The 25,396-nt window shown below is 46.1% G+C and overlaps 1 protein-coding gene across 2 annotated transcripts; it reads right to left on the bottom strand.

Annotated features, from left to right (window-relative positions):
- Positions 1 to 9,903: 9,903 nt before the first annotated feature.
- On the bottom strand, positions 9,904 to 24,224 carry METTL13 (methyltransferase 13, eEF1A N-terminus and K55). Of its 2 annotated transcripts, none has more exons than XM_082616576.1 (8): positions 23,951 to 24,224; positions 21,397 to 22,156; positions 19,915 to 20,114; positions 18,273 to 18,468; positions 15,681 to 15,848; positions 13,930 to 14,145; positions 11,580 to 11,711; positions 9,904 to 10,371 (listed from the first exon to the last, which is right to left on the bottom strand). In XM_082616576.1, the coding sequence occupies exons 2-8, from the start codon at positions 22,049 to 22,051 to the stop codon at positions 10,097 to 10,099; spliced, it is 1,842 nt and encodes a 613-aa protein (XP_082472702.1). In that variant the 5' UTR covers positions 22,052 to 22,156; positions 23,951 to 24,224; the 3' UTR covers positions 9,904 to 10,096. The 2 variants fall into 2 exon arrangements, with proteins under 2 accessions (XP_082472702.1, XP_082472701.1); XM_082616575.1 differs by having other exon boundaries at positions 23,537 to 23,962.
- Between the last annotated feature and the right edge of the window lie 1,172 nt (positions 24,225 to 25,396).

Below are 25,396 nucleotides of genomic sequence, written 5' to 3' on the forward strand. Positions count from 1 at the left end.
TAAGTGTTAGCAAAGACATGGAGCAATTGGAGCTCTCATACACTGCTGGGAAAAATGTAAGATGATACAATCAGTTTGGAAAACAGTTTAGTAGTTTCTTAAAAAGTGAAATATACACCTACCATAGGACACAGCCATTCCACTCTTAGGTAATTTACCTAAGAGAAATGAAAGTACACAGCCATTAAAAAACTTGAACATAGCAGCTTTATTTTTAATCACCAAAACTGTAAATGACTTAAAGATTCGTCAACAGGGAATTCTCTGGCAGTCCAGTGGTTAGGACTCTGTGTTTTCACTGCCATGGGCCTGGGTTCAATCCCTGGTTGGGGAACTAAGATCCCGCAAGTCACACAGCAACAGCCAAAAAAAAAAAAAAAAAAAAAAAAAAAAAATCAACAGATGAATGGATAAAATTTGTGGTATATCCAAACAATGGAATATCCTTCAGTAATGAAAATGAATTAACTATTGATACACACAATATGATGAATCTCAAAGTATGCTGAGTGAAAGTCAAACAAAAAAGAGTACATACTGTATGACTCTGATAATATAAAATTCTAGAAAATGTAAGCTGATCTATAGTGACAGAAAACAGACCATTTTTTGCTTGAAGATAAGACTTGGGGTGGGAAGAAATAGGGCCAAAGGGGCTTCCCTGGTGACGCAGTGGTTGAGAGTCCGCCTGCCGATGCAGGGGACACGGGTTCGTGCCCCGGTCCGGGAAGATCCCACATGCCGCGGAGCGGCTGGGCCCGTGAGCCATGGCCGCTGAGCCTGCGCGTCCGGAGCCCGAGCTGCGCAGCGGGAGAGGCCACAACAGTGAGAGGCCCGCGTACCGCAAAAAAAAAAAAAAAAAAAAAAAAGAAAAGAAATAGGGCCAAGGGATTACAAAGAGACAGAAGGAAGTTTTTGAGGGTGAGGGCTTGATTGTTTCATGGGTATATACAAATTTTAAAACTTATCAGTGTATGATAAGTTACACATGTTCAGTTTGTTGTTTGTCAATCATACCTCAATAAAGCTACTTCTTAAAAATTATACAATATTTGTATGGTACCCCACACATAGTAAGTCATAAGTAAATGTTAGTTCTCTTTATGTTAACAACTATGTTTTATAGCTATGAACTAATAGGATCTTAATTCCTGGCTAGGGGAGCTCTTCTCTCACCAGAAAAAGGGCAGAAACAATTTCTGAAAGGCTAAACTGCTCAGTCACCTTTGCTTTCAATCTTCCTAAGCTGGCAGCTCTGTATCAGCAATGCCCCCAGAGAGCCAGGAAGTGAGAAAGGCCAGCCTACCTTCATTCCTCTCCACCCTCACATCCCAGGGCCATCATCTTTGGCAATCTAACCCAATTTGGTAGCTTATCAAAATGTAAAGTTCTTGATTTTTGTACCCTAATGCCCCAGCATAGTGTTTGGTACGTGGCTAGTGCTTGATATACGCTGAAAGGAGGAAGATATTAAGGAAAAGGTCAAAGTTTCTATTCCTGTTCTTGTGTGCCTGCATGGTGACTTCTGGCTCCCCAGTCTAGTATAGGTCCCAGAATAATGTCAATAAAGAGGACACTGAGGAACCTGAGTATGTCTGATAAAGGTGTGGAGCTCAAGACTGCAGACATTGCTTTGCTTGTGAGGGGAGAGTAGGTCTGTGAGGTCGAAGTTGGTGCCACCTGAGGGCATTCCAAGCAGAAGCTGACGAGCCCCTGAAAGGCCTGGCTTGGACCCCAGCAGCATTGTTTTAGAAGATGAAGAAATACAGCTGAGAACAGGAGAAAGACAGGAATCCTCCCCATTTCTGCACAGGATCAATTTACAATAGCATTAAAATTATAAAGTATTTAGACAGGTATCTAACAAAGGTGTACAATAATTGTGGATTAAAAGTTATAAAACATTGCTGAGAGAAATTAAGCTTGAAAATTGCACTTGGTGGCTTCTGTGAACTATTATTCAGGGAAAGGTCAGCTTGGGTTCTCTGCAGGACATGTTGGCATAGGTGCCTTTAAAATTAATAAATTAGTATAATCCATATAGCAAACATGCTTTCTATGAAAAGCACCTGCCACATATTAACAAAGCTTTCTTTTTAGTTTTCATCGTCAAATGTAAGGCTCATGAGAATAGGGACTTTTATTTTTACTTTTATTCACTGCAGTATTTCTAGTGCAATAGAACAGTGCCTGGCACATAGTAGGCACTCAATGTTTATCGAATAAAAGAATCATTTAATAAGATATTTGTGAGTTGAATTTGTATGCAATGCTTTGGAGAAGCGCCAAATGTAACCTTCCTTGATCAAAATTGTGGTAACGACTTCCTTTAAATACGCTTGTATTTCCTTATTCATTCCTTCAGTTGGTCTACGAGCAACCCCAGGAGACTTGTAGAGATCTGGGCCTTATGTTAAAAAGAGAAGCTGGAAATATCTGTTTCAGAATTGTAGATTACGTCTCAACCTAACCAGTCCTATCCCTGGAAAATGGTACTCTGCAGGCCCCATCAGCAGGTCAACAAGCCCTATGGAGCATCTTCTCAGCTTGTTCCCACTCATGACCAAAACAGAGAGAAAAAAGGTTTCATGAATATATTGCCTGGATAAAATATATCACTATAGTACTAATTAGCTGTCTGTTTCTCTGCTCTTATTAAAAGGAGCTACCTTGTTTGGCCACTTTTCGTTTGTAGGTACTTAAATACAAAGAATTTAACAAATTCAGACCCTTAGCTCTGCAAAATATTACAAATCATTCCAATTTTATTGAGAAAAGACTTTTTAAAAACAACATGCTTCAAAGATCTCCAGTGGGATAAGAAATTCACACTCCATTTTTTAGTCCTAGAAGATAATATCCTGTAGCAGCTGTTCTATGGCCTGTTTATTATCAGAATCACTTGGGAGCTTTTAAAAATGCGGATTCCTAGTCTCTACCCCTGTCCTCCTCTATCACCCCACACATAAAGCCAAGATTCTGAGGCAGTTGGTCTGGGATACAGTCCAGAATCTGTATATGGAAAATGGTCTCCAGGTAGTTTTATTAAGCAACCAGATTTCAGAGCTACCTCTTACACTGTTCTGCTTTATAAAAACCCTCCACAACTACTGACTGCAAAATCAGGGGCTTCTTTCCTCTTAATCTAAAGGAGAGGATTGGGTCTTTTAACCTACCAATCCTGATGCATATATAGAATCTACAACCTCAAATGCCTACAGGACCAGGTGTGTAACAAATGCATGAAGGAGGCAGATAGGGAGCAGTGGGAACTGCAGAAAATATGATTGATCTAAAATGGACAGATGTTTACCAGTTCTAGCCAAGTGTGAATGTGAGCCTGGCATTGCCAGAGCTTCTAAGTTTTCCAAAGAAGCCAGAAATCCAGATTTTATATAAACTGTCCTGTGAGGGCTAAACTAAACACACCTGTAGGTAGCACGTTGCCCAGAGACCATACAACCTCTGGTTCTGTGGAGTGGCATGGACAGGCAGTGGTATTCATTTACTGAGGCTGCCAAAACAAATGACCACAAACTAGGTGGCTAAAACTACAGAAATTCTTCCTCTCAGTTATGAGCCAGATGTCCTCAATCAAGGTGTCGGCATTGTTGGTTCCTTCTGGAGGCTGCGGGAGAATGGTTTCATGCCTCTTTCCTTGCTTTTGGTGGCTGTTAGTGACCCTTGGCATCCCCTGGCTTGTGGTTACATCTCTCCAATCTGCCTCGGTCCTCACATGGCCTTCTACCCTGTGTGTCTCCCCTGTCTCAGTCTGTTTCCCCATCTATTCTAAGGCTTTGTCATAGGATTTAGAACTGCCCCAATCCAGAATGATCTCATCTCGAGATTCTTAATTACAACTGCAAAGACCCTTTTCTGAATAAGATCACATGTGTAGGTTCCAGGGGTTAAGACTTGGATATTTCTTTTTGGGAGCCACTGTTCAACCCACTACAGGCAGGCTTACATGAAAAAATATCAAAATCCATTATTTCAATCAAATTTTACTTTTACCAACCTTTCTCTTATCTTCTAATTTACTATGATAGAAATGACAGAAAATCATCTGACAGAAAATTTGACTCAGGCCCAGACGCATGTTTTTACATTTTTCTTTCTTATACGCTTCCTAGTTTTAAGCTCTATTAGAATTATCCCATTGCTCTTCTTCCAGCCAATGTTTCTAAAGTCAGGGATGTGATGCAAACCATTGTAGAGGTCCTTGATTGGAGAAAAAGCATACTCTTTTTATATTCATGGGAAGGACAAAAGAATGATGATGAAAGAGCAGAGGGGGTAGGATACTGGGTAAAGAGAGAGAAAAAAGGAGTCTGTCCTCAGACATGAGAAAAAAGCAGGAAGTATGGTTCAGGTGAAACAAGTCATTGAAAGAGTTCTTTCTGCCTCTCCCAAGGAAATTTTGTAGAAACCCCAGCACTTAAATGCGTTTTCTAGTGCCATCTACCGGGAAGCATAGGAACCAGGTCAGACCTGAGCCAGAAAAACAAAACAGTTCGTCACACCTTCAGTCACTTTAAGGGAGCCATTTTTTATTGAGACTTGACCCTTTGTCTGTTCTAACAGGATCTAAGAAGACTCTTAGCAAACATCTGGCCATCTTCTGTGCATTCTTCACAATTAACATGGGGGGAGGGGCGGTGGTTCCAGAACTCATCCAGGTGTTGCAATTTGTCAGTGAGTCCTGTAACAGCAGGAATTCTCTCTCTTTCCTCCATCTATACTCAACACAAGCACATATGTGTGTCTGGCACATAACACACTCTCAAAAATATGCCTGTTGAATATTTTTAAAAAAACAAAGAATTCTGCTTCTTATTGACCATTACTTATTGACAAATTTGTAGAAATGAAATGGCAAGGCAACCCACAAGAGGGAAAGTGGATTACCTGTGATTTACTCTGCTGAAGTATTTGGCCTTCACTGAGCAGTCCTTAGGATGCACACCAGGGCCCAATTATGGCGCGAGTGTGTCCACGGTGCTCCACGGAGGAGATCACCCCATACCACAAGCTGACCTCCCCTCCCTGCTGCCGTCCACTCAAAGGGCAGGGGGCTGGCGTGTGCACCAGCGCATAGGTGTGCAAAATAATTATGTATGTGTAGGTCTCTGACCCCAGTTCCTGACATAGTGCTCCTAAAACTCCTGCAAAACATCTTTTGTTCTAAGTGGTCACTCTTGGTAGGCTGTTGGATGAAAGCTGGCCATCAGAAAGACCAAGCTGAGACAGGCTGAGACCTGGGACCCTCAACTGCAGTGCTTGCACCTGGACAAACATCTCCTCAAGCAACAGACTACAAAGAAACTATAAGGGACTAAAAATAACTGCCTGCATGAGCAGTTGGGGCAAATTATTAACAAGATACAAAAAGACCAAAACCCAGCTGCCACTTCTGAGGTGCCAGGAGCAAAAGCAGGGTACTATACATAGATGCCTGCACACAGCACCACCAAGGAGAAGGGCAGACCACCTAAGCCACCCCTCCGGCCCCACCCACGGATCTACCCCAACCTCACCCCCTTTAAGGGAACGCCTTGCCCCAGCGCCCCACCACGGGGAGCGAGCAAGGGCACCTGTTACTTGTTCTCGCTCCCTCATGCTGCAGCACTACTCCCAATAAAGCCTTGCCTGAATTCCTCATCTGGCCTCTTAACAATTTCTATTGATTAAAGAGTCCAAGAACCTGGGTCGCTCGCAAAGCCATGATTAGAATCTAGGGGCTTTCATCCCCGCCACCCACCCCCATTCTCTGGGGAAGGGAAAAGGGCTGGACATTGAGTTAATAATCAATCATGTCTACATGATAAAGCCTCCATAAAGCTCCCATGAGCACAGGGTTTTGAGAGCTTTTGGGTGGGTGAACACATGGAGGTACAAGGAGGGTGGCATGCCCAGAGAAGACATGGAAGCTCCACACCCCTTCCCACATAGCTTACCATGTACTTCTTCTATCTGGCTGTTCTGAGTTGCATCCTTTTATAAAAAACTGGTAACCTAAGTAAACTGTTCTCCCGAGTTCTGTGAGCCACTCTGACAAATTATCAAACCCGAGAAAAGGGTCATGGGAACCTTGGATTTACAGCCAGTTGGTCAGAAGCACGGGCAACAACCTGGACTTGCAGTGGGGAGACTGGTGTCTGAAGCGGGGTTGGGGGGCAGTCTTGTGTGGTCTGCACTAACCCCAGGAACAAAACCCCCATGCCACAACTACTGACGCCTGCATGCCTAGAGCCCATGCTCCATAATAAGAGAAGTCAACGCAATGAGAAGCCCGCGCACCACAACGAAGCATAGCTCCCGCTCGCAGCAACTACAGAAACCCTGCACACAGCAACAAAGACCCAACACAACCAAAAAAAAAAAAAAAGCAGGTCATGGGGATGTAATGTACAACATGGTGACCATAGTTAATAATACTGTACTGCATATTTGAAAGTTGCCAAATGAGATTTTTAAAGTTCTTATCACACACCTTTCCCCTGTATATTAGTTTTCTATTGCTGCTGTAACAATTTACCACAAACTTAGTGGCTCAAAAAACACAAACTGATTATATATGTCTATAATGCAGAAGTCAGAAATTTCACTGGGCTAAAATTATTGGCTGATTTGCATTCCTTACTGGAGGCTCTACTGGAGAAACGGTTTTCTTACCTTTACAGCTTTCAGAGGCTGCCTGAGTTCCTTCCATCTTCAAAGCCAGTCGAGCCTTCCTCACATCACATCGTTCTGACACTGGCTGTTTTGCTGCGCTCTCTTCCACATTTAAAGACTCTCGTGATTATGTTGGGCCCACCTGGATACTCTAGAATAATCTCCATATCAGAGTCAGCTGGTTAGCAACCTCAACTCCTTCTGCTACCTTAATTCCCCTCTGCCGTGTAATGTAACATATTCACAGGTTGCTGGGATTGGGATGTGGACATCTTTGGGGACCATTATTTTGCCTATCATATCAGATGACGCTGACATGCAGCTGAGAACTACTGGTCTACCTGTAAGAAGATGGACTCAAGCAGCAGCCCAGTTAGCGAGCTGAGTCATGAAGGCAGATTGGAGACACAGTGAAAAACTGGTGTGAGGGGGGAGGGGGAGGAACAATAACCAGTCTCACCAGTTCTACATTGTTGCAGAATGTGTCTTGGTGGTGGGGGTGGGTAGGTCATGTGATATATTTTCATTCAGTTTTCTGACAGTCCTGGGAAGTTAAATTGTACACTATCCCAAAGGTGGTGGGACAATCCCCACTCAAGAGTAGCCATTACAGAAAATGTAAGTCATAACACAAGATGGAACTTTTCCAGACTTTTGAGATTGGTAGCTATCAGCTTGTTCCTTGTTTTATACTCATTTGGAGCCTGGGTGTATGCCAGATTCTCAGGTGTTCTGAAGGCTGTCCCCTGTAGTGGAAGCTGACGGGCCAACTGGTTGAATATGGCTTGAACAGGTGTTCTGATTGGCTAACACTTTAATATTCACACACACACACATCCACTTGGGATTTCTGGCTTCTTTTAAAAAATTCTAGCAACTCCTGCAGAACAACTCTCCGCTGGAAGAAGAGCTGCTGTTTTTCTACGGGGCATATATTCTCTGGTTTACGGCAGGCTTTATCCTAGCCTTTATGTTTCACACCTGGCTCACTTCACACTTGTTACTTGCCTGGTCTAGAAGGAATATGACTTTACAAGCTTCCCTATCCTCCAGGGTTCATATGCCTAAAGTCAGGCAAAATTCTCATGAAGAGCCATTTGCCTGTCATCAATGCAAAAGTGAATAGCATACTGTGATCATTTCACAATATATACAATTGAATCACTGTGTTGTACACCTGAAACTAATATAATGTTGTGTCAATTACACCTCAGTTTTTAAAAATATGAAATAAAATGAAATCCCCTACCCCCCCAAAAAAGAAAAAGCTAATAGTTAGTTCTCCAGTAGGAAAGATGGTATACAGGCCAATGGCATTGCCTTGTACACACAAAACCCTTTCCTCACAAGTGAGCACACCGAGCAGAGTTAGACTAGGGTTTGAGCAAAAGCCTGAATCACCATGTGTCCTGGTAAACACGATGGTCTCCATCAGCACAAACCTCTTTGTAGGAAATTAAGCTGAAAGCTGCCCAACTGTAATTTCTGCCCATTGGTCTTTCTTCAGCCTTTGGAACCATGTGTAACCAACCTCACTCTTCTTACATACCCAGTCTTTCAAAAATTTTAAGACAATTATCATCACCCCTGAGTGCCTCTTCCTACATCCAAAGGCTTCTCTCCAGTGAACCTCATTCCTTCAACTACTCCTCATAAGAGACACAGTTGAGACCTTGTCAGCATTCTTGTAACTCTCTAGCTTGGCTATACCACCAAGTATGCTGTTTCAAAGTCTGCACAGCACTAGATCCTCCAACTCAGACCCTATGCCTCTATAACCTATCCTAACACTGCATGAGTTTACAAATTAGAAAACAATAGAGGATTCCCAAGCTGAGGTCCTTGGGGTGCAGGGAATGCTATGAGATAACCTTCCCTTTACACAGTTCCAGGGAAGGCCCCCCCACCGTGAAGAAGACCGAGTATTTCTAATGGATACCATCTAAAATCATTACTCTGCACACACAGCCTTCTCCTCAACGGGCTGCAAATTTTGTAAGGATGACAACCTAGTTTTGAAATATGCTTCACCTCAAGAGGTTAGAGTTCATTTTAAGGGCCTGTGGAGAGAGGTGCTGGGGTGGTAGATTTTCCATGGTGCTGCTCATTAAGTCAGCCTTGGCTTACTACTATTAGGAGAGGTGAAATTCCAGCCAATTTCTGAACTGCTGGCATAAGTTTCAATAGGTAAGATTGATACTTCTGGCCAAGTGAGATTTGGGGTTAGATGCAGTTTTGGTTTAATTATCCTTTATCTCAGATCAAATGAGACAGTGTATTGAATTACTTAGAAAAGTTCCTGGAACATGTTAATTTTTATCACTAATTCTTGGTTTGGGGCAATTCTTAAACATCTTTACTTCCACTACAGCTCTTTACAGTGGGTATGGCATGTAGCTGCCACTCAGTAAATGTGAGTAAACCAATACTGGAGACTTCAGCCTGCTAAGTCTCTGACACATGCAGTCATGGGGCCAGTTACATCCACTCCCTCCACTGGAACAGAACAGATGGCTTAGGCTACAAGGAAAGTTGTTAAGCAGAGGAGTGGGTTAGCAGATTCTTAAAACTTGGGACCATTGGGCTTCCCTGGTGGCACAGTGGTTGAGAATCCATCTGCCAAGGCAGGGGACATGGGTTCGAGCCCTGGTCCAGGAAGATCCCACATGCCACGGAGCAACTAAGCCCGTGTGCCACAGCTACTGAGCCTATGCTCCAGAGCCCACGAGCTACAACTACTGAGCCCACGGGCCACAACTACTGAAGCCCGCATGCCTAGAGCCCGTGCTCTGCAACAGGAGAAGACACTGCAATGAGAAGCCCGCACACTGCAACGAAGAGTAGCCTCCGCTGGCCGCAAGGAAGACCCAACACAGGCAAAAATAAATAAATAAATAAATTTATATTAAAAAAAAACTTGGGACCGTGTCAGCAGCTGTTCCATCTGTAGGGAGACAGCGTAGATGTTCTCTTAAATGATCCTACTCTATTTATAGTCTTTTGGCACAGAATGTTCTGCTATCTCACTTGAGATTGTTCCTTTAGGACCAAGAGAAGGAGAAAGTAAAGCAAACCAGCAATCACATTTGATTGTCTCCAGTCCTAAGGAGCTTGGGGCATGCTCGTTAAGGCATAACACCTGATGGGGGCTCCGGCAGGGACTCCTACTCAAGGACACAGTAAAGGAAGCAAAGGCAATTAACCCAAGCAGTACGGAAGAAGACAGGATGGAAAGGACTTTTTTATTTTCCCAGATCTTCAGGCAACCTCACCAAGCTGGAGGTCGCATGCAGGGGAGTATGAAACTAAGAAAAATACAAGGCTTAAAAAGTATTGTGCATTATATTTCTTCAATCTCTGGTAGGCCAGGAGCCCAAGGTCAGTCTGGCAGGAAGCTGAGAGGACTGCCTGGTCCTGACAATCACACAATCTTCACAGTTTTGAGCATGTCTGACAGGACGTACGTGTCATCCCAGCCCTTTCCAGGCTTCCTCAGGGTTTGCTCCAAGGCCTGGGCCATTTCCAGCAGCTCTGGCGTGGCAAGTTTCCGCTCAGGGTGCGGCTGACAGAACAGGATCTCGTTTACTTCACCCTCAATTCGCCGGACATACAGGAGGGGGAACACTGCCTTGAGCCCAACCAGCACTGAGTCCTTCAGCCCTGGGTCTCGGCACACGAGGTTGAGGACAAAGACTCCTGTAGGGTGGGGAGGAAAGGGTCAGAATGACTGTGGTTCAGGGGACACGCTGGAGACAAGGTTCAGCTCTGAGGAATACAGCCATTCCTGCCCCAGGGAGGCTGGTGGACCAAGGAACACACCTACAGCGGCAGTGACTTTGCAGAGAACACACAGCGTACAAAGGCAGGAAGAGAAAAGCATGGGGGATGCGTGAATCATGAGAAAACTTCAAGGTAATTTCTTGCTCTTTTGTGCTGCTAACAAATGTTACCATTCTCCATGCTTCAGTTTCACAAAGGATTGCTTTGAGAAAGAATACATACCCCCAGGTAAGAATGTAGCAATTCCACAGAGAGATTATGTTCTTGACACATATATCACATGCCTTCACTGGTGACAATTAAGGGTTCTAAATCAACTCTGTTCACCACAGTGCCTTAGCCAAATGAAAATACCTGGGAGCCAGTGAACATAAGGATAAAGAGCTTCAGCTTTCAAGTCACAAGGATCAGGGTTGGAGCCCTAGCTCTTATCTTGTGTCACCTTGACAAGTCTCTACCTCAGTTTCCTCATCTGAAAACAGGCTGCTATGAACATGAAATCACATACTGCCCAGTCCAGGGCATGTGGGAAGAATTCAAATGGTCCCTAGCGCCACCATGCTGGTGGGGATGTGAATTGCTACAACTACTTTGTGTGGCAGCGTCTACAAAAACTGAACATATGCATAATCTGTGATCCAGCAATTATAGCCCTACATCTATGCCCAACAGACCTGCACACACATTTCCCCAAAAGGCATCTACTAGAACGTTAATGGCAACACTTCTTATAAAAGCCCCAAACAGGAAACAACCCAAATGCCAAAAGCAGAATGGAGAAATCAATTGTGTATCACCCAGTGTCAACACAACACTATGCGTGAATCTCACAAACGTCATGCTGAGTGAAGGAAACAGAGAACATTCCGTATGGGCAAAACTAAGCTGTGCTGATAGAAGTGAAGATAGTGGCTATCCTTGAGAGGACAGGTTACTGAAAGGAGGTAAGAGGTGGACTTCTGGGGCACTGGAAATGTTCGGTGTTTGGTGCTGGTAAATAAATATGTTCAATTTGGGGAAACCTATCAAGGTACACACTTATGATATGTGCATTTTTCATTAAAAAGCAAAATTTCCTTAAAGGGCCCATCCCTTCTCCCTCCCCAACCTTCTGTTCTTCATACCTTCAGGAGTCAAGATGCTTTTGACCTTCTGCAGGAAAGGTTGGGCCACAAACGCTGGGGGTGGACAACTCATTCCCAGGGTTGGGTCCTTACTGTCCACATCAAACATTATGACATCGTAGTGAGGTCGTGCTGGGAACGAGAAGCAAACGAGTCTTTGTCTCTGCTGGATAAAATAACACCATTTACATTCCTCCACCACATCTCCTCCATGACCTGTGGTGGGCACAGGTGGCTAAGTCAGAAGGATGGCATGGAGGATGTGGTTTGCTTGTAAGGGCACTAATGTCACAGTCCAGAGGAGGCACGTCATCAGCGTTCTGCTGTGAGTACTCCACGTCGAAGATGGAGCCTTCATCTCACCTTCTTCCTCCACATTTTAAAGCCCTTTCCACAGACACACATTACTGGGGTCCACTCCAGCAGGATTACTGCTTGGTTAAGAGTCCATCTATATAGTGATTTTCAATCCTGACAGAACATTAGAGTCAAATGGGAAAATTCTAAAGATTCAGAGAACCTGGGCTCCACTCCTAATCAACAGAGTTAAAACCCTGGGGTGGCGAGGAACAGATGGGAGGGGAGATGGGAAGCCTCCGGTGTACTTTTCTTAAGCTCCCCAGGTGATTCGAAATATAGTCAAGAGTTGAGAACCATTGATGTAGACAAAGCAGCTGCCTCTGCCTTTAAGGGCTGAACCTGAAAATGATAACTTTAACTTAACTCTGGAAACAGCATATGTTGCCTCCTAGGAGAAAATGTTCCCAAATTAAAGTTAGCATATCTTTTCTAGCTGCTTGAACAATTACTGGCTCAAGAAAGAACTGATTTCGCTCAATGGGTGAGAAAGAACTGACCATGAATCTGATCCACTCCTTACTATAATGTTAGTTTTTACAAGGGGTAGGCCTGCGATACTAATGATTTGTTTTGGGCAGACTTCGAGACAATGCTAATGATTATTCGATAAATATCTATTTACTTAGGACTACAGCATGTCCATCACTGTTCATAGCACAGATCTGACTTTGGTTTCTTCAAGAGCAGAACATGTTGGCTCATCAAAGTCCAAGGACAACCAAGGCCCACATTTGTGGCACTGAGACCTCCAACAATCCAAAAGGTTGTTGTTAAGACGAAGGCCAGGGCTGTTCAAAACTGACTTAGAGGTAGTAACAGCAGCAGCACATCATGGATTGAGTACCTACCATGTGCCTGGCACTGTTTTAAGTGCTTCACATGTACCAGCCCTGGGACCCCAGACTGGTCCCAGTCTCAGAGAGTGAACCTGTGAAACTCTGATAGAGTTCAGTTCAGTTTGCAATTACATAAGACAGCATCTGTCCATCCCAGCACCAAAACGCTTACCCCAGGCATCCCGTTTTGCCACACCCTTCCTGGAAGATACTCTAACCCAGCGAGAACCAGAGCATCTATTATAGAATGAGCAGACCAGGAAGGATGTGTGGCCTGGGCTCCCCAGGTTCACATAGGACTGAACCAACCTAACTGACTTCTCCCAGAGGGGCTCATGTTCTTCAAAGCATCAGTCATCAGAAGCCTACATATTAAGCTGCAGAAGGATCAGGGGAGCTATTGTAAAACATTAATATGCCTTTTGTCCAAGTCTGGGATACAAATTATTATAGCAAAATGGAGCCTTAATTCCAGTAGCAGCAGGGCTACTGGAATTCCCACTAACACCTGCATCATGGTTTAACCTCAGCACTATTGACATTTGGGCTAGATAATTCTTTATCATCAGTGGCTGTCCTGTGCATTGTAGGATGTTGAGCAGCATCCTTGGTCTCTACCCACTAGATGCCAGAAACACCCGTACCTAATGGTTACAACAAAAAAGTGCCTGCAGACATTGTCCCTGAGGTTTAGAACCACTCATCTACATGAATGCTGTTTCGCTCTGGTTCTGGCTTCACCTCTAGCTGAAAGATTTACAAAACAACTTCCCAACACTCCCCCCGCAATGTTTCTTCCCCTTTTCCTCACTCAGATACAGATTCTGGGTTTCTTGGGATGATGAGAAAGTGGCAAGGTTACAGGGTCAGAAGAGATTCAGAAGGGAAGCCCACTCGTTTGTTAGCGTCATTAGGGCAGGAAACGGTCTGTTTTGCTTGCTGCCATAGCCCAACCCCTAAGAGTACTGAGCATGTGGTTGACACTCTATATTTATTGAATAACTGTCAACAAATGAATGAACAAACGAACTGGTGAAAGACTGGGATGATGCCGATGCTGCCCTCTGAGAGATGAGTTCTAGAGGCCCTTGCAGGCCTGACAACCTCGGATCAATCCTCCCTCAACGCCCCTCCAAATTCTCCAGTAGCCATACCTTCCTCTTCTGCCAGGCTGGTAATATAGTCCAGGCCATCCGCGATGTGGACCTTCATACGGTCGCTCTGGGAGAAGCCAAACCACTGAGTGGCCACTTGCAACATGGAGGGGTCGATCTCCACAGCATCGATGCAGGACTTTGGGAAATGATCGTGGACAAAAAGGGGGAGGCTGCCCCCACCCAAGCCTACCACCAACAATCCCAGTGGGGTCTCTGTAATAAAGAATAAAAGCATCGTTTTACCACCTGCTCACTGTAAAGTTTTGTACCACACCTGGGGAGGGCAAAAGAGGGAGTCAGATCGTTGGTGCTGCCCAGGGGAAACAAGATTTAGAGACCTGGCCTCCCTTGCCTCTTTCTAGAAATTCGGGAGTCAATTTAACATCTGAAAATTCAACCCTGGCCTCACAATCCTTCCTTTACTAGATCCAGAAGATGAACCAGTGTATTATTATTATGGCCCCTTAAAGATCCCAAAGCACTCAGCTGACATTATAGCAATAACTCCCACCATAAGCATTATTAAACCCCTCTAGGAAACGGGAGGGACAATGGCCGACATCTTGTTTATGATCACAGGGAGTGTAGATGTGATGCCCTCTGCTCAGCTTTCAACTCAAAGGCCACACTGCCTTCTCAGACACAGCCACCAAGTGAGGGCAATCCACCCAAGTTCCAGAAACCACAGGAAAACAAAGGCCCAAATCCTACACACAAGCACAGAAAAACCACAGCAACCACAGGGAATGAAAGGAAGGTAAGAAACAAGAAAGAATCACCAAAAGGAGACAGACCCTGAGAATTAAATGGAAGAACTGAGACTCTAGGGACATACATCAACACTAAGATAGATCAAATGTACAGCATGTTCCAGTAAGACATACTTAGGGACTTTGGGTGAAGACAGTTACAAGAGTAGACAGAATCACGAACATTTTTGCTACTGTGGTCAGATCCAAACCTATTATTAGTGATAAGGCTATGACTGTACTACTCATACTATGGTTTTTTTTGTTTGTTTGTTTTTTTTTTGCGGTACGCGGGCCTCTCACTGTCGTGGCCTCTCCCGTTGAGGAGCACAGGCTCCGGACGTGCAGGCTCAGCAGCCATGGCTCACGGGCCCAGCCGCTCCGCGGCATGTGGGATCCTCCCGGACCGGGGCACGAACCCGTGTCCCCTGCATCGGCAGGCGGACTCTCAACCACTGCGCCACCAGGGAAGCCCCTATGGTTTTTTTTTTTAAAAGTAGAAATTCAAGATAGAATTGCATCTAGTACTCAAATAATGTATCACTGAAAAGCCAGAAATTCTCCTAAAGTGCACAGGTATATTTCTCCAGAGATGTGATTTTTAAATATTCCATCTGGTTACATAGGTAAATGCATGTGCAAAATTCATCAAGCTGAACAACTTAAGATCTGTATACTTTACAGATCTCATTGAATGTATTTTATACATTAACTTTTTAAACTGAGTATAGTTTATTCTACACTGATTTTTAAAATAAATGAATAGAGGAAAAAAAAATTAGGTATCAGCACATGTAGCTGTTTCAAACAATTTGAGTTTGAAGGAAAAGTTATTTGGATGTTCATGAATGTAGAAGATGGTTGGGAATAAGAAAGACATGACTATATGTGCATCTGTTGGTCTATAATCATGGTTCTTAAACTGCATGGCAGCTGACACTGATTACCTCTGTAATCTTACATGTTCCCTCCTGTGGAAGGCAGTGGCGACACCCTCACCTAGGAGAAGCTCCGGGTTTCTCAGCAGGGCAAGGCCGGCAATCATGGCTTTATGGTGTTCACAGCACAGGTAACTCTTATCAATGGACTGCCCCGGAGCTGCAGGGAGGTCCTCTGGAGTATCAGCAGGCCGCTGCTTCTTCCTGTCCTTTTTCCGTTTCTTCTGGGCTGGATCACAGACAGAGATGAATGAAGTCATATGCGTGGTACACTACTCCTTGGAAAGTAAGGCACACCAGCAGCAGTATGCTGCAACTGGTTTGATGAGACTCGAGAACCCAATTGTGAAATATGCAGGAATTCTGTGAACTGGCTGACATGTTGGTGGCTTGAAATCTGGCCATGGTGGCCATTTTTATGCCACAGAAATGGGCAAACTGCATATCATGGCTTTTTTTCCCCAAAGAGACGGTTGTTAAACATTTAACATACACCAGAGTCAGAAAAGGGAAGTGGCAAAGAAACACCCCAAAACTCAGAACACTGGGAAAACTCAAGTGAGGGGTACTAGTACCTGTCCTCTGGGAAATATAAAGCCACTAACAGGTGAGAAGTTTAGTCGTCAGTTCTTTTAGGGGAAAAAGGACTGAGTTTCCAACTACCTCCTCTATGCCAATTACTATACTAGGACTTTTACTCTTGTAGCTTTGAAACAACCCTATATCAATGCTCTTATTCCAATTCCTGGCAGATGGAAACACTGAAGATCTGAAGAGTTATTAATTAGGCCCAAATCAGTAGGCAATGCAGCCAGGATTTGAACCTGGGACTACCTGTCTGCAGCAGCTGGCCCCTCTACGCTCCCCCTACCTACTCCCTCAACTGCTCCAGGAAAGAGTGAACAGATGGCTCTGGGGTTTTCCTGGGGACCAGCTGCACCATTGGGCACTGTAATGTAAGTGGCAGCGTGCTTTTCAGAGATGTTAAATTGCTTTTTAACACATTCTCCTTCTTGCTCACCAATACTTCCATGAGGGAAATCATTCCCCTAAGAATTAGGTGATACTAAGAAGGCTTGATAACAGTAGGGAAAAAAACCAAAACCCAAATTGGAGGGCAAAATGTTCTTTGAAGCACTTTTACTGAGCTTTCAGTGAGATGAAACTGAACCAACCTGCAGCCCAAGTGACCCAATGACAGCACAGGAACGCAACAAATATGGGTGCACATGACCAGGGGACACCCCTCAAGAGGACACCATCCTGCTGAGAATAACCTGATCCTGAGCTGTGGGCAAACCCATGACCTCATGAGGTTCTGAATTCTCCCTTTTCACCCTCCTTCCAGATGGCCTTGCCAACAGGACAGCATCATCAGGCAAAGGGAATGACCGGCAATCACAAGAGGCAATTTCAGATTCCAAGCCTGACTCTCTGTGCCTCTAAAGGGAAGTTATACTGGAGAAGCGGTGGGGAGGAATATTTTTCTACTCTATACATGTAATCTGTGATTGATTACAATGAGTAAGTATTACTTTTATAATGCAAACATATAATGCCCCAAGAAAATAAACAAACGATTGCTCTCCCCATTAGTGGGTGTTTCTGAGCAGCACCTGGGAGACCACTTAAAAGAGAACATGGTGGGGGGATTCCCTGGTGGCGCAGTGGTTAAGAATCCGCCTGCCAATGCAGGGGACACGGGTTTGATCCCTGGTCCGGGAAGATCCCACATGCCGCAGGGCAACTAAGCCCATGTGCCACAACTACTGAACCTGTGCTCTAGAGCCTGCATGCCACAACTACTGAGCCCGTGTGCCACAACTACTGAAGCCCACGCACCTAGAGCCCATGCTCTGCAACAAGAGAGGCCACCGCAATGAGAAGCCTGGACACCACAACGAAGAGTAGCCCCCGCTCGCCACAGCTAGAGAAAGCCCACGCACAGCAATGAAGACCCGACGCAGCCAAAAATAAATAAATAAATAAATTAATTTTTAAAAAAAGAGAGAACATGGTAGAGATCTACCCTGTCGAAGCCTGTAGCCATGCGCCACTTGTGGCCATTTAAATTTAAATGTAAGTTCATCAGAATTAAAAAAGGTTAAAGATTCAGTTCCTTAGTCACAGTGCTCGGTAGCCACATATGGTTCATGGCTGCCACCCTGGGCAGCTAACTGGGTATTAAACATTTCCTTCACTGCAGAAAGTTCTACCAGACTAGGTGACCTCTAGGGCACCCACCAACTGTACAACCCTCTAAAACAGGTGCTAGGAGGTGGCCCCATGGAGGAGGGCAGGCCTACTGAATTAATATACAGACCTATATGGAGCAACTTGTAAAAAAAGTGCTCTTTGAACTGCAGGCATTAAAGTGATTATCACATTTGTCTGGTAAACCACCACCCCGGTTCCTTATCACTGCAGAGTCAGGCTTTGCTCAATAACAGAACGTCGACCTCCCTTCTGTTCATCGCCACTCACACCCTAAGAGCCCAGATGATAAGAGGACAACCCACAGAGCCATGTGCCTCTGGTCACAGGGATCCGGGTCTGTCCTACAGCTCCACCAAGCTCCCAGGTCTTTCTGACCACCCCAAACTGTCCATACCACGTCCACGTGGGCCCCACCCCTGTGCCCATGCCGCCTCACCTCTGTGAGACACATCCTGCAGCAGCCTGGCTTCTGACTGCACCACGTTCCTGTTGCTGAGGAAGATCAGCCGCCGAAAGTAGCGCTTGTCATCCCCCTGCACGTCCTCGACGACGTAGTCGCCACTCAAAGGGCTGCAGTCTTGGTGCTGAACAGTCCGGACCCCGATGTCCCCGCCCACAGACAGGAAGGGTACCTGAAGGAAGAGCAGAGATGTGGTGAAAACACCAGCTCAACTGAGAAATACGAGAAATTATAATCCCTTCCCTTTGTGTGTATGTGAAGAATCCCCACACCAAGGTTCTGAGCAGCAACAACTTCGAAGATTTGCCATTTTGTTAAAGTATTCTTCTGGGGTGTTTGACTAGATCTCAAAAGGTTTAACTGACCTTTTTGAAAACCAACTGAACAACTAAAGATTCCCCAAACCATTCGTGAAATGCAGTTGGTTCTCCACAAGAAAAATATGAGTTTCTCAACAGTAATCCTTAAAAGGACTTTCAATAGTCCAAGACAATGAAAGCTAGAAGGAAGCCTCATGAAGGGACTAGAATCATGAGAGAAGGAATCTGAATAGGGATAAAGATATTAAAATCCATGGGGAAAGCAACCACTCCAAATGTGGCGAAGTGTCTCCCTTCCCCCAGTTATTCTCAACTTTTTTCTGCATTCTTCTAAACAGAAGAAAAAATTAGGAGGAAAAAATACATTTTTCCCCTAAACTTTTCCACTCCCTTCCCAATCTTCACATTTATTTCTTTTTAAAGACTTACAAGAGTATTTAATAATCATGAGGGACTCCTGACTTTGCCGAGGTGTAGGCACTGTTGAGAGAAAGTCACAAATGAGCCTCCCACAGGATCTGGGTCTCTCTGATGGGACACCAACCCCAAAGTCTTCCAGAAAGCATCAAATACATATTCATCTATAAGCACAAGCCAGCCTAGTGGGCAGAACCACAGGCTGGGAACCCAGGAGCCTGGGTTCTTCTTTTTAGTTCTGTTACTACAGCATTAAGCTTCCAGGTACCTTGTCTTTCCCATCTATCAAGAAGGATAAACTCCTTTCTATAAAGCCCTTGCAATAAAGTCACCTATCAATTACCGTCTTGTGAGCAGGACAGTACAAGACAGATGGCGACAACTGATAATACCATATCAACATTTTGGCAAAAACCTTCCGTTTCCTTCCCAGTGGAACATCAGACCAGCAATGTTAATATCCTGAAAATTAAGCTGAGCTGTTTTGGCCCTTTCCCATTCTACCTCACATAATGATGGTTCTAAGAAGCAAAATGGCCAAGGAAATCCTGAGCAAAGTGAGTTAGGAGAAATACAGCCTGAGTAAGCTGCAGTGTGCAGAGCTGGAGCCTGCAAGGTGGAGAGCACTTCCTTCATGCCATCCGAGTGGCCCCACAGGCACAGATGCTACTGGGGGTCTCAATAAGGGCAACCGCTCACCTTCCACTCACTGCCTGGGACATAACTTCTGCTCACTTAGCTCTTAGCTGCTGACATGCCCTCCAGGAACAGACTAGGGTCACAGACCCTAGTCCTAGCTTCTGCCAAGATACCCTCTGCCTTCCTGGCTACTAATATGACTTCTCCAGAGACCCTGAAAGCTGCTACCAAAGCTTTGTTACCTGCTGCTGGGCGGGCATCCCGGCCGGGGCCAGCTCCATGACTCTGGCCGACAGCTCGGCCTGGATGCTGTCCATGCCTTCGTACTGCTGACCTCGGTGAAGGGCCACTGTGATCAGCCTCCTGAAGCCCGCACTGGCTGCCAGTTGCTTCCGGCCCTCCTCCATGCCAAAGAGCCACTCGGTCTCCCGACCCTGGGGGACTAGAAAGAGGCATTTGTTGACAGGGAGTCCTGGGAAAAGTTCAAGCCCACAACCAATATGCCCCATGTGGCAGAGAGCCAGCCCCTACCCAAGCCCAGCAACCCTTCCAACTGTGACCAACTGAGGGGCTATCAATCCCCAGTCAACAATGTCCACAGCAAAGCTGCCATCTGACCCATGGCAGGACCCAGCATGGAAAAGAAGTGTGAGCGTGTATGTAAGGGGAGGGAGGCAAGTACCTAGTGCAAGAAAAATAGCAATAATGCTAACACTTCTTACGTGCCAGGCATTATTCCAAGCAGTTCACACACAGAAACTAATCAAATCCTCATAATAGCCCAAGGTGCAGGGAGTATTATTATTATTCCCATTGTATAAATGAGGAAATTAAGACACAGAAGTTACATTATTTGCCCAAGTTCACACAGCTCGTAACTGCGAAGCTAGGGCTCAACCCCAGGCAGTCCAGCCCCAGACTCCATGCTCGTATCCGCTGTGCTTTTAGTTCTCGCAGGTGCACAGTTAGGATAAGGAAGTACTTGGAAAAATGGATTTGCTGTCAGGAAACAAATTACCAGCATGATGTATCACCACCTCACGTTGTCTAGAATATTCTACTTTTGAAAGCATTTCCTCATACTACCTCTTTTGATCATTACTAAGGTGAATCTGGTATCATTTACCCCTTTCAATAATAACACTAACATCTGTAAAACTTACCATGTGCCAGGCACCATTCAAAGAGCTTTTACACTTCTCACAATTACACAGTTAAGGTCTCACTTTATAGATGAAGAAACTGAGGCACAGAAAGAACACTAACTTGTCCAATACCACCAGGAAGCGACTGAGCCAGGACTGGAAACTAAATAGTCTGGTTCCAGAGCTCACTTTTTTAGCTACTACTCTGTACTGTCTCTAAATTCAGCAGAGACGCACAGACACTTCCCCAGGTCACACAGCTTACAGGCTACAAGGCTGGGACTCCCGTTGCTTCCACTACTCCTTGTTACAAAGTGAGTGACTAACATCTCTACAAATGTGTGACCTGCCTAAATGTATCTGTATTACTTCAAGCCTTTGCAATGGAAGATGAGAAGAAATAAACCTCAAATCCAAGCAGGCAGCTCCCCCTTCCTCATGCCTTGGCCAGTCTAACCTCTTCAAGCACCGCCCCCTGCAAGATAAAACCAGCCAAGGCATACCCATCCGCCAAAGCCCCAGCCCCAGCCCCTGTAAGCCAGCCCCCTCCAGGGAAGAGAGGGAGCAATCCCAACTCACTGATGAAAATGGCAAAATGACTGTCCCGCGATGGTTTCACAGTGGGGCTGTCCACCACGTGGAGGGTGTAGCGTGGCTCCCCCGTGTCCCCACTGCACAAGTCCAGAGACACACTCCCCAGCCCGGCCTTGCGGTACAGCTGGCTGCACAGCCAGGCATACTGCTGCCGCTCCCGCACCGCCTCAGCCAGCCGCTCGGCACTCTCCAGCCGCACAGGCTTGCCCTGCTCCTGAGCACACAGCTCAAAGATCTGAAGGGCAGAGCCAGGGACCGGCCTGAACTTGGTCATGATGAAGGCAAAGACAGGCAAGGAGAACCGAGGCTCTGCTTCCAACAGCTGGTCTTGGCTGTTGGTCACCTGGTGCACCCTCACCATCCACCCCTCCCGAGAGAAGTGACCCACTGCTTTCTTCAGGACGTGAGCCTGAGCCAGGGAGATGCAGAGGTAGCGACCGCCCACCTGCAGGACACGGCCAACCTCAGCCAGCATCCTGTCCACCTGCTGCAGCGTCTTCTCCTCCTCATCTGTCAGGACAGCGTCCAGGGTGCCCTTGTCCAACACCACCTGGAATGAGGCATCGGGAAACTCCATCTGTGTCATGTCCATCTTCAAGAAGCTCATCTGGGGCCGTCGGCTGGCATTGCGTTCCTTCATTTGCTTGATGACGACCTCACTGATGTCAATGTTCACTATATCCTGATAGCCCACGTCATACAGCTGCTCGCTTAGCTCTGAGTTACCACACCCAATCACCAGCACCTAGGGGGAAAGAAAACAAGATGGAGGTGATCAAGGCAAGGGAATGAGCTTCAGACACTTCAAGGAATCAAGTCTCACCCTGGCTGCTGTATGTTTTCAGAGGGCGAAGATGCTATGCCATGAGAGAGCACCATTACAAAGTGGATTCTAGGCTCCATCTTGAAACACCACCGATTAGAAGAACTCACTCATAACAAACCACATTCCGCTATAACAGTGCAAGTTATGCAGAAACAAACTAACCGGGGTTGTTCTTTTCTCTGAATCAAGAGTTTATTAATCAATTGCAGGAACAAACTAATCATGGTTGTTCTTTTCTCTGAATCAAGAATTTATTATTCAGGAATTGATAGGAAGTCACAGAATCCAAATACAGTAGTTATAACTGAAATCTCCTATTTGTTTTACTGTTGAAAACCTAGGTCTGGCATAATCCTGTTCCACTCATGCCTTGGCTCCAACTCATGATATTCTGCTATTTTCTGAAGCCAAACTTAAAACACAGGCTGTTGCCTCCCTCTCTGTGGAGGAATCTCCCATTGATCCTTCAAAATTCTGCCCTGATATCACCATCTCTGGAAAAGCATCGTACAATGACAAGTGCATAAGCTTTGGAGCTAGGTGGATCTAAGTTTAAATCCCCACACGACCACTTACTACATGTATGATCTTGGACAAGAAACTGGCTCTCAGAGCCTTAGTTTCCTCATCTGTAGAATTCGTGTATTACCACTCACCTCAAGGTTTATTATGAGAACTCAATGACTGAGCAAACACACACACACACAGCACCCAGCATAAGGTTTGGCTCTTAAAGCTTCCTCCTCAAATCTTCGTTTTCTACCCTTCTTCCTTCCCTACTTCCACCTCTATCAAACCTCCTATTACTGTACTTGGCACTTTTCACTTCTGGAATGTGCTCAGGATTTATATCTTAATGCTCGTGTGGCTTAAGGGCTGAACACAGTGCCTGAAAGTCAGTGGGCCCACAACAACTATTTGATAACAGATTCATTTATCAGTAAAGCCCCGGGTGCTGCCAGCTCCACGGGGATGCACAGTGATAGAAAAGCACACTTTCCTCACTAGGAGGAGATGTCTAGGTTGCACTACTAAAGAAATGAGGTTATTCTTAATAACCTCACTCATTCTTCCAGTGAGGTTATTAATTCAAGAATGATCTGGGGGTGGAAGCTCTGTTACCTGAAAACCTTTAAAAGGATACTCTGTAATTACCTTTTAGCTAGAATGTTGCACAGAATCCTGAAAATATGGGCCCGTTTAGGGCGCCCACGCCTGTCACCGTCTAAACAAGTGCAGGATTTCTGTTATCAGTTCCTACCTTCCAGGGCATACACAGGGCTGCCCGGCCGCGCTTACCTTTTCCCTGGGCTTGATATATTTGTGCAGCAACCCGCACAGTTCCAGGTAGGTTCCATACCACTCGAAAGCTTTCTTTCCCCGCTGCTGGAAGAACTTCTCCCAATAGTCAATGGAGCCAAACTCCTTAGGGCTTTTAGGTAAGAGATTCATATTCCCACTGCTCGAGCTGCGTCTTCAAGACTCTCCTACTCCCTGTGCGGTACCATCCGAGGGGTTTCCCCACGCGCTGGTTCTGGGACACCGCAGCGGGAGTTCTTTCCACGGACAAACAGCCACATCGACTTGTCCCTCACTCAAAACCCAAAAGGGTGATCCTTACACGCTCACCGCACACGCAAGGCACTGAACCTAATAAACGCTCACCCCCCTGTTCCATCCCAAAGCCCCACACCCATGTGGAGAGGCCCTCACCCTTCCTCAGAGCTCGGTTTCAGAACCGGCAATCATATCCGGGTGCGAGGCTTCACGATTGGCTGGCTGTCCACACCATCTCAGCAGCTCATTGGTCAGTGATTTTCGTCCTGGCACGTCATTGGCTGCAACGCGCTCGCCTCACGCCGGCGGCTTCGTCGCAGGAGCCGCGCTTTTATTTACGTGAGCCGGAGCGGGGCGGGGTGGGGCCACGGGCCGGGGGCAGGGCGGGAGCTGGGCTGTCCCGGTCTCAGGCTTGCGTCGGAGCACCGAGCTGGGGGAGCTTTCTCAGCAGCCTTGGAAGAGAGCTCCCGGGTCCCAGGCTGTTTGTTCCTTTCGTCTCTGAGCTCCCATTCTGATCACGAGCCACATAAGGGCTGAGCGCTGACGGCGGTGGGCACACTGGAGGAGAGGGGCCTCGGAAAAGGAAAACTTGTAGATTAGAAGGAAGTGAGGCAAGGGATGAGTAGAGCCAGTCCACAGCAGAAGAAAGCTGCCCAACCCAGCTTATCTTGTGCATCTCCCGCCCCACCCCCGCCTTACTTTAACCACTTTACTTGTACAATTCAGGTTTAATTTGGAGGAAAGTAGCACTTGGCTGTGCTCAGCTTTCAGGATCTTAGTTTCCCAAACAGGGATTGAAGCTGGGGCCCCAGCAGTGAGAGCGCCTAGTCCTAACCACTGGACTACCAGAGAATTCCCAGGGTTTCACTGTTAATAATGTAACAACATGGAAATTCAGGGGAAAAGAATAACAACCAGTTATTCAGAAGTGCGTCCTCTCCCTCTTCCTCCTTCCCTCAAAGCACAGTGTGCAAAACTTAAGGCTCAGCCCGTGCGCCACAAATACTGAGCCTGCACTCTAGAGCCCGCGAGCCACAACTACTGAGCCCACGTGCCACAACTACTGAAACCCACAGGCCTAGAGTCCGTGCTCTGCAACGGGAGAGGCCACCGCAGTGAGAAGCCCGCGCACCGCAACGAAGAGGAGCCCCGGCTCGCCACAAGTAGAGAAAGCCCGTGTGCAGCAACGAAGACCCAACGCAGCCGAAATAAATAAATAAATAAAATCTATTAAAAAAAAAAAAAAACTTAAGGCTCATTTTGGTAATTGGCCGCCTCAGGTTGTCATTCGGATGTCATCTAAAAGTAGTTACTTGGGACTTCCCTGGTGGCGCAGTGGTTAAGAATCTGCCTGCCAGTGCAGGAGACACAGGTTCGAGCCCTGGTCTGGGAAAATCCCACATGCAGAGGAGCAGCTAAACCTGTGCACCACGACTACTGAGCCTGCATACTGCAACTACTAAAGCCGGCGGGCCTAGAGCCTGTGCTCGGCAGCAAGAGAAAAGCCAGTGCAATGAGAAGCCCGTGCACCGCAGCGAAGAGTAGCCCCGGCTCACTGCAACTAGAGAAAACCCGCGTGCAGCAACGAAGACCCAATGCAGC

Source organism: Mesoplodon mirus (assembly GCF_964341445.2).
Source record: "Mesoplodon mirus genome assembly, chromosome: 3".
Classification (NCBI taxonomy): Eukaryota; Metazoa; Chordata; class Mammalia; order Artiodactyla; family Ziphiidae; genus Mesoplodon; species Mesoplodon mirus.

What these genes read in the sequence shown, in the direction of transcription:
- METTL13 (XM_082616575.1), bottom strand. Translation starts at nt 23,689, where the DNA reads ATGAATCTCTTACCTAAAAGCCCTAAGGAGTTTGGCTCCATTGACTAT. An exon ending in AAACCCGGAGCTTCTCCTAG is followed by an intron (nt 14,146 to 15,680) that starts GTGAGGGTGTCG and finishes TCTTTATTACAG; the next exon opens with AGACCCCACTGGGATTGTTG. An exon ending in AAGCATCTTGACTCCTGAAG is followed by an intron (nt 10,372 to 11,579) that starts GTATGAAGAACA and finishes CCCACCCTACAG; the next exon opens with GAGTCTTTGTCCTCAACCTC.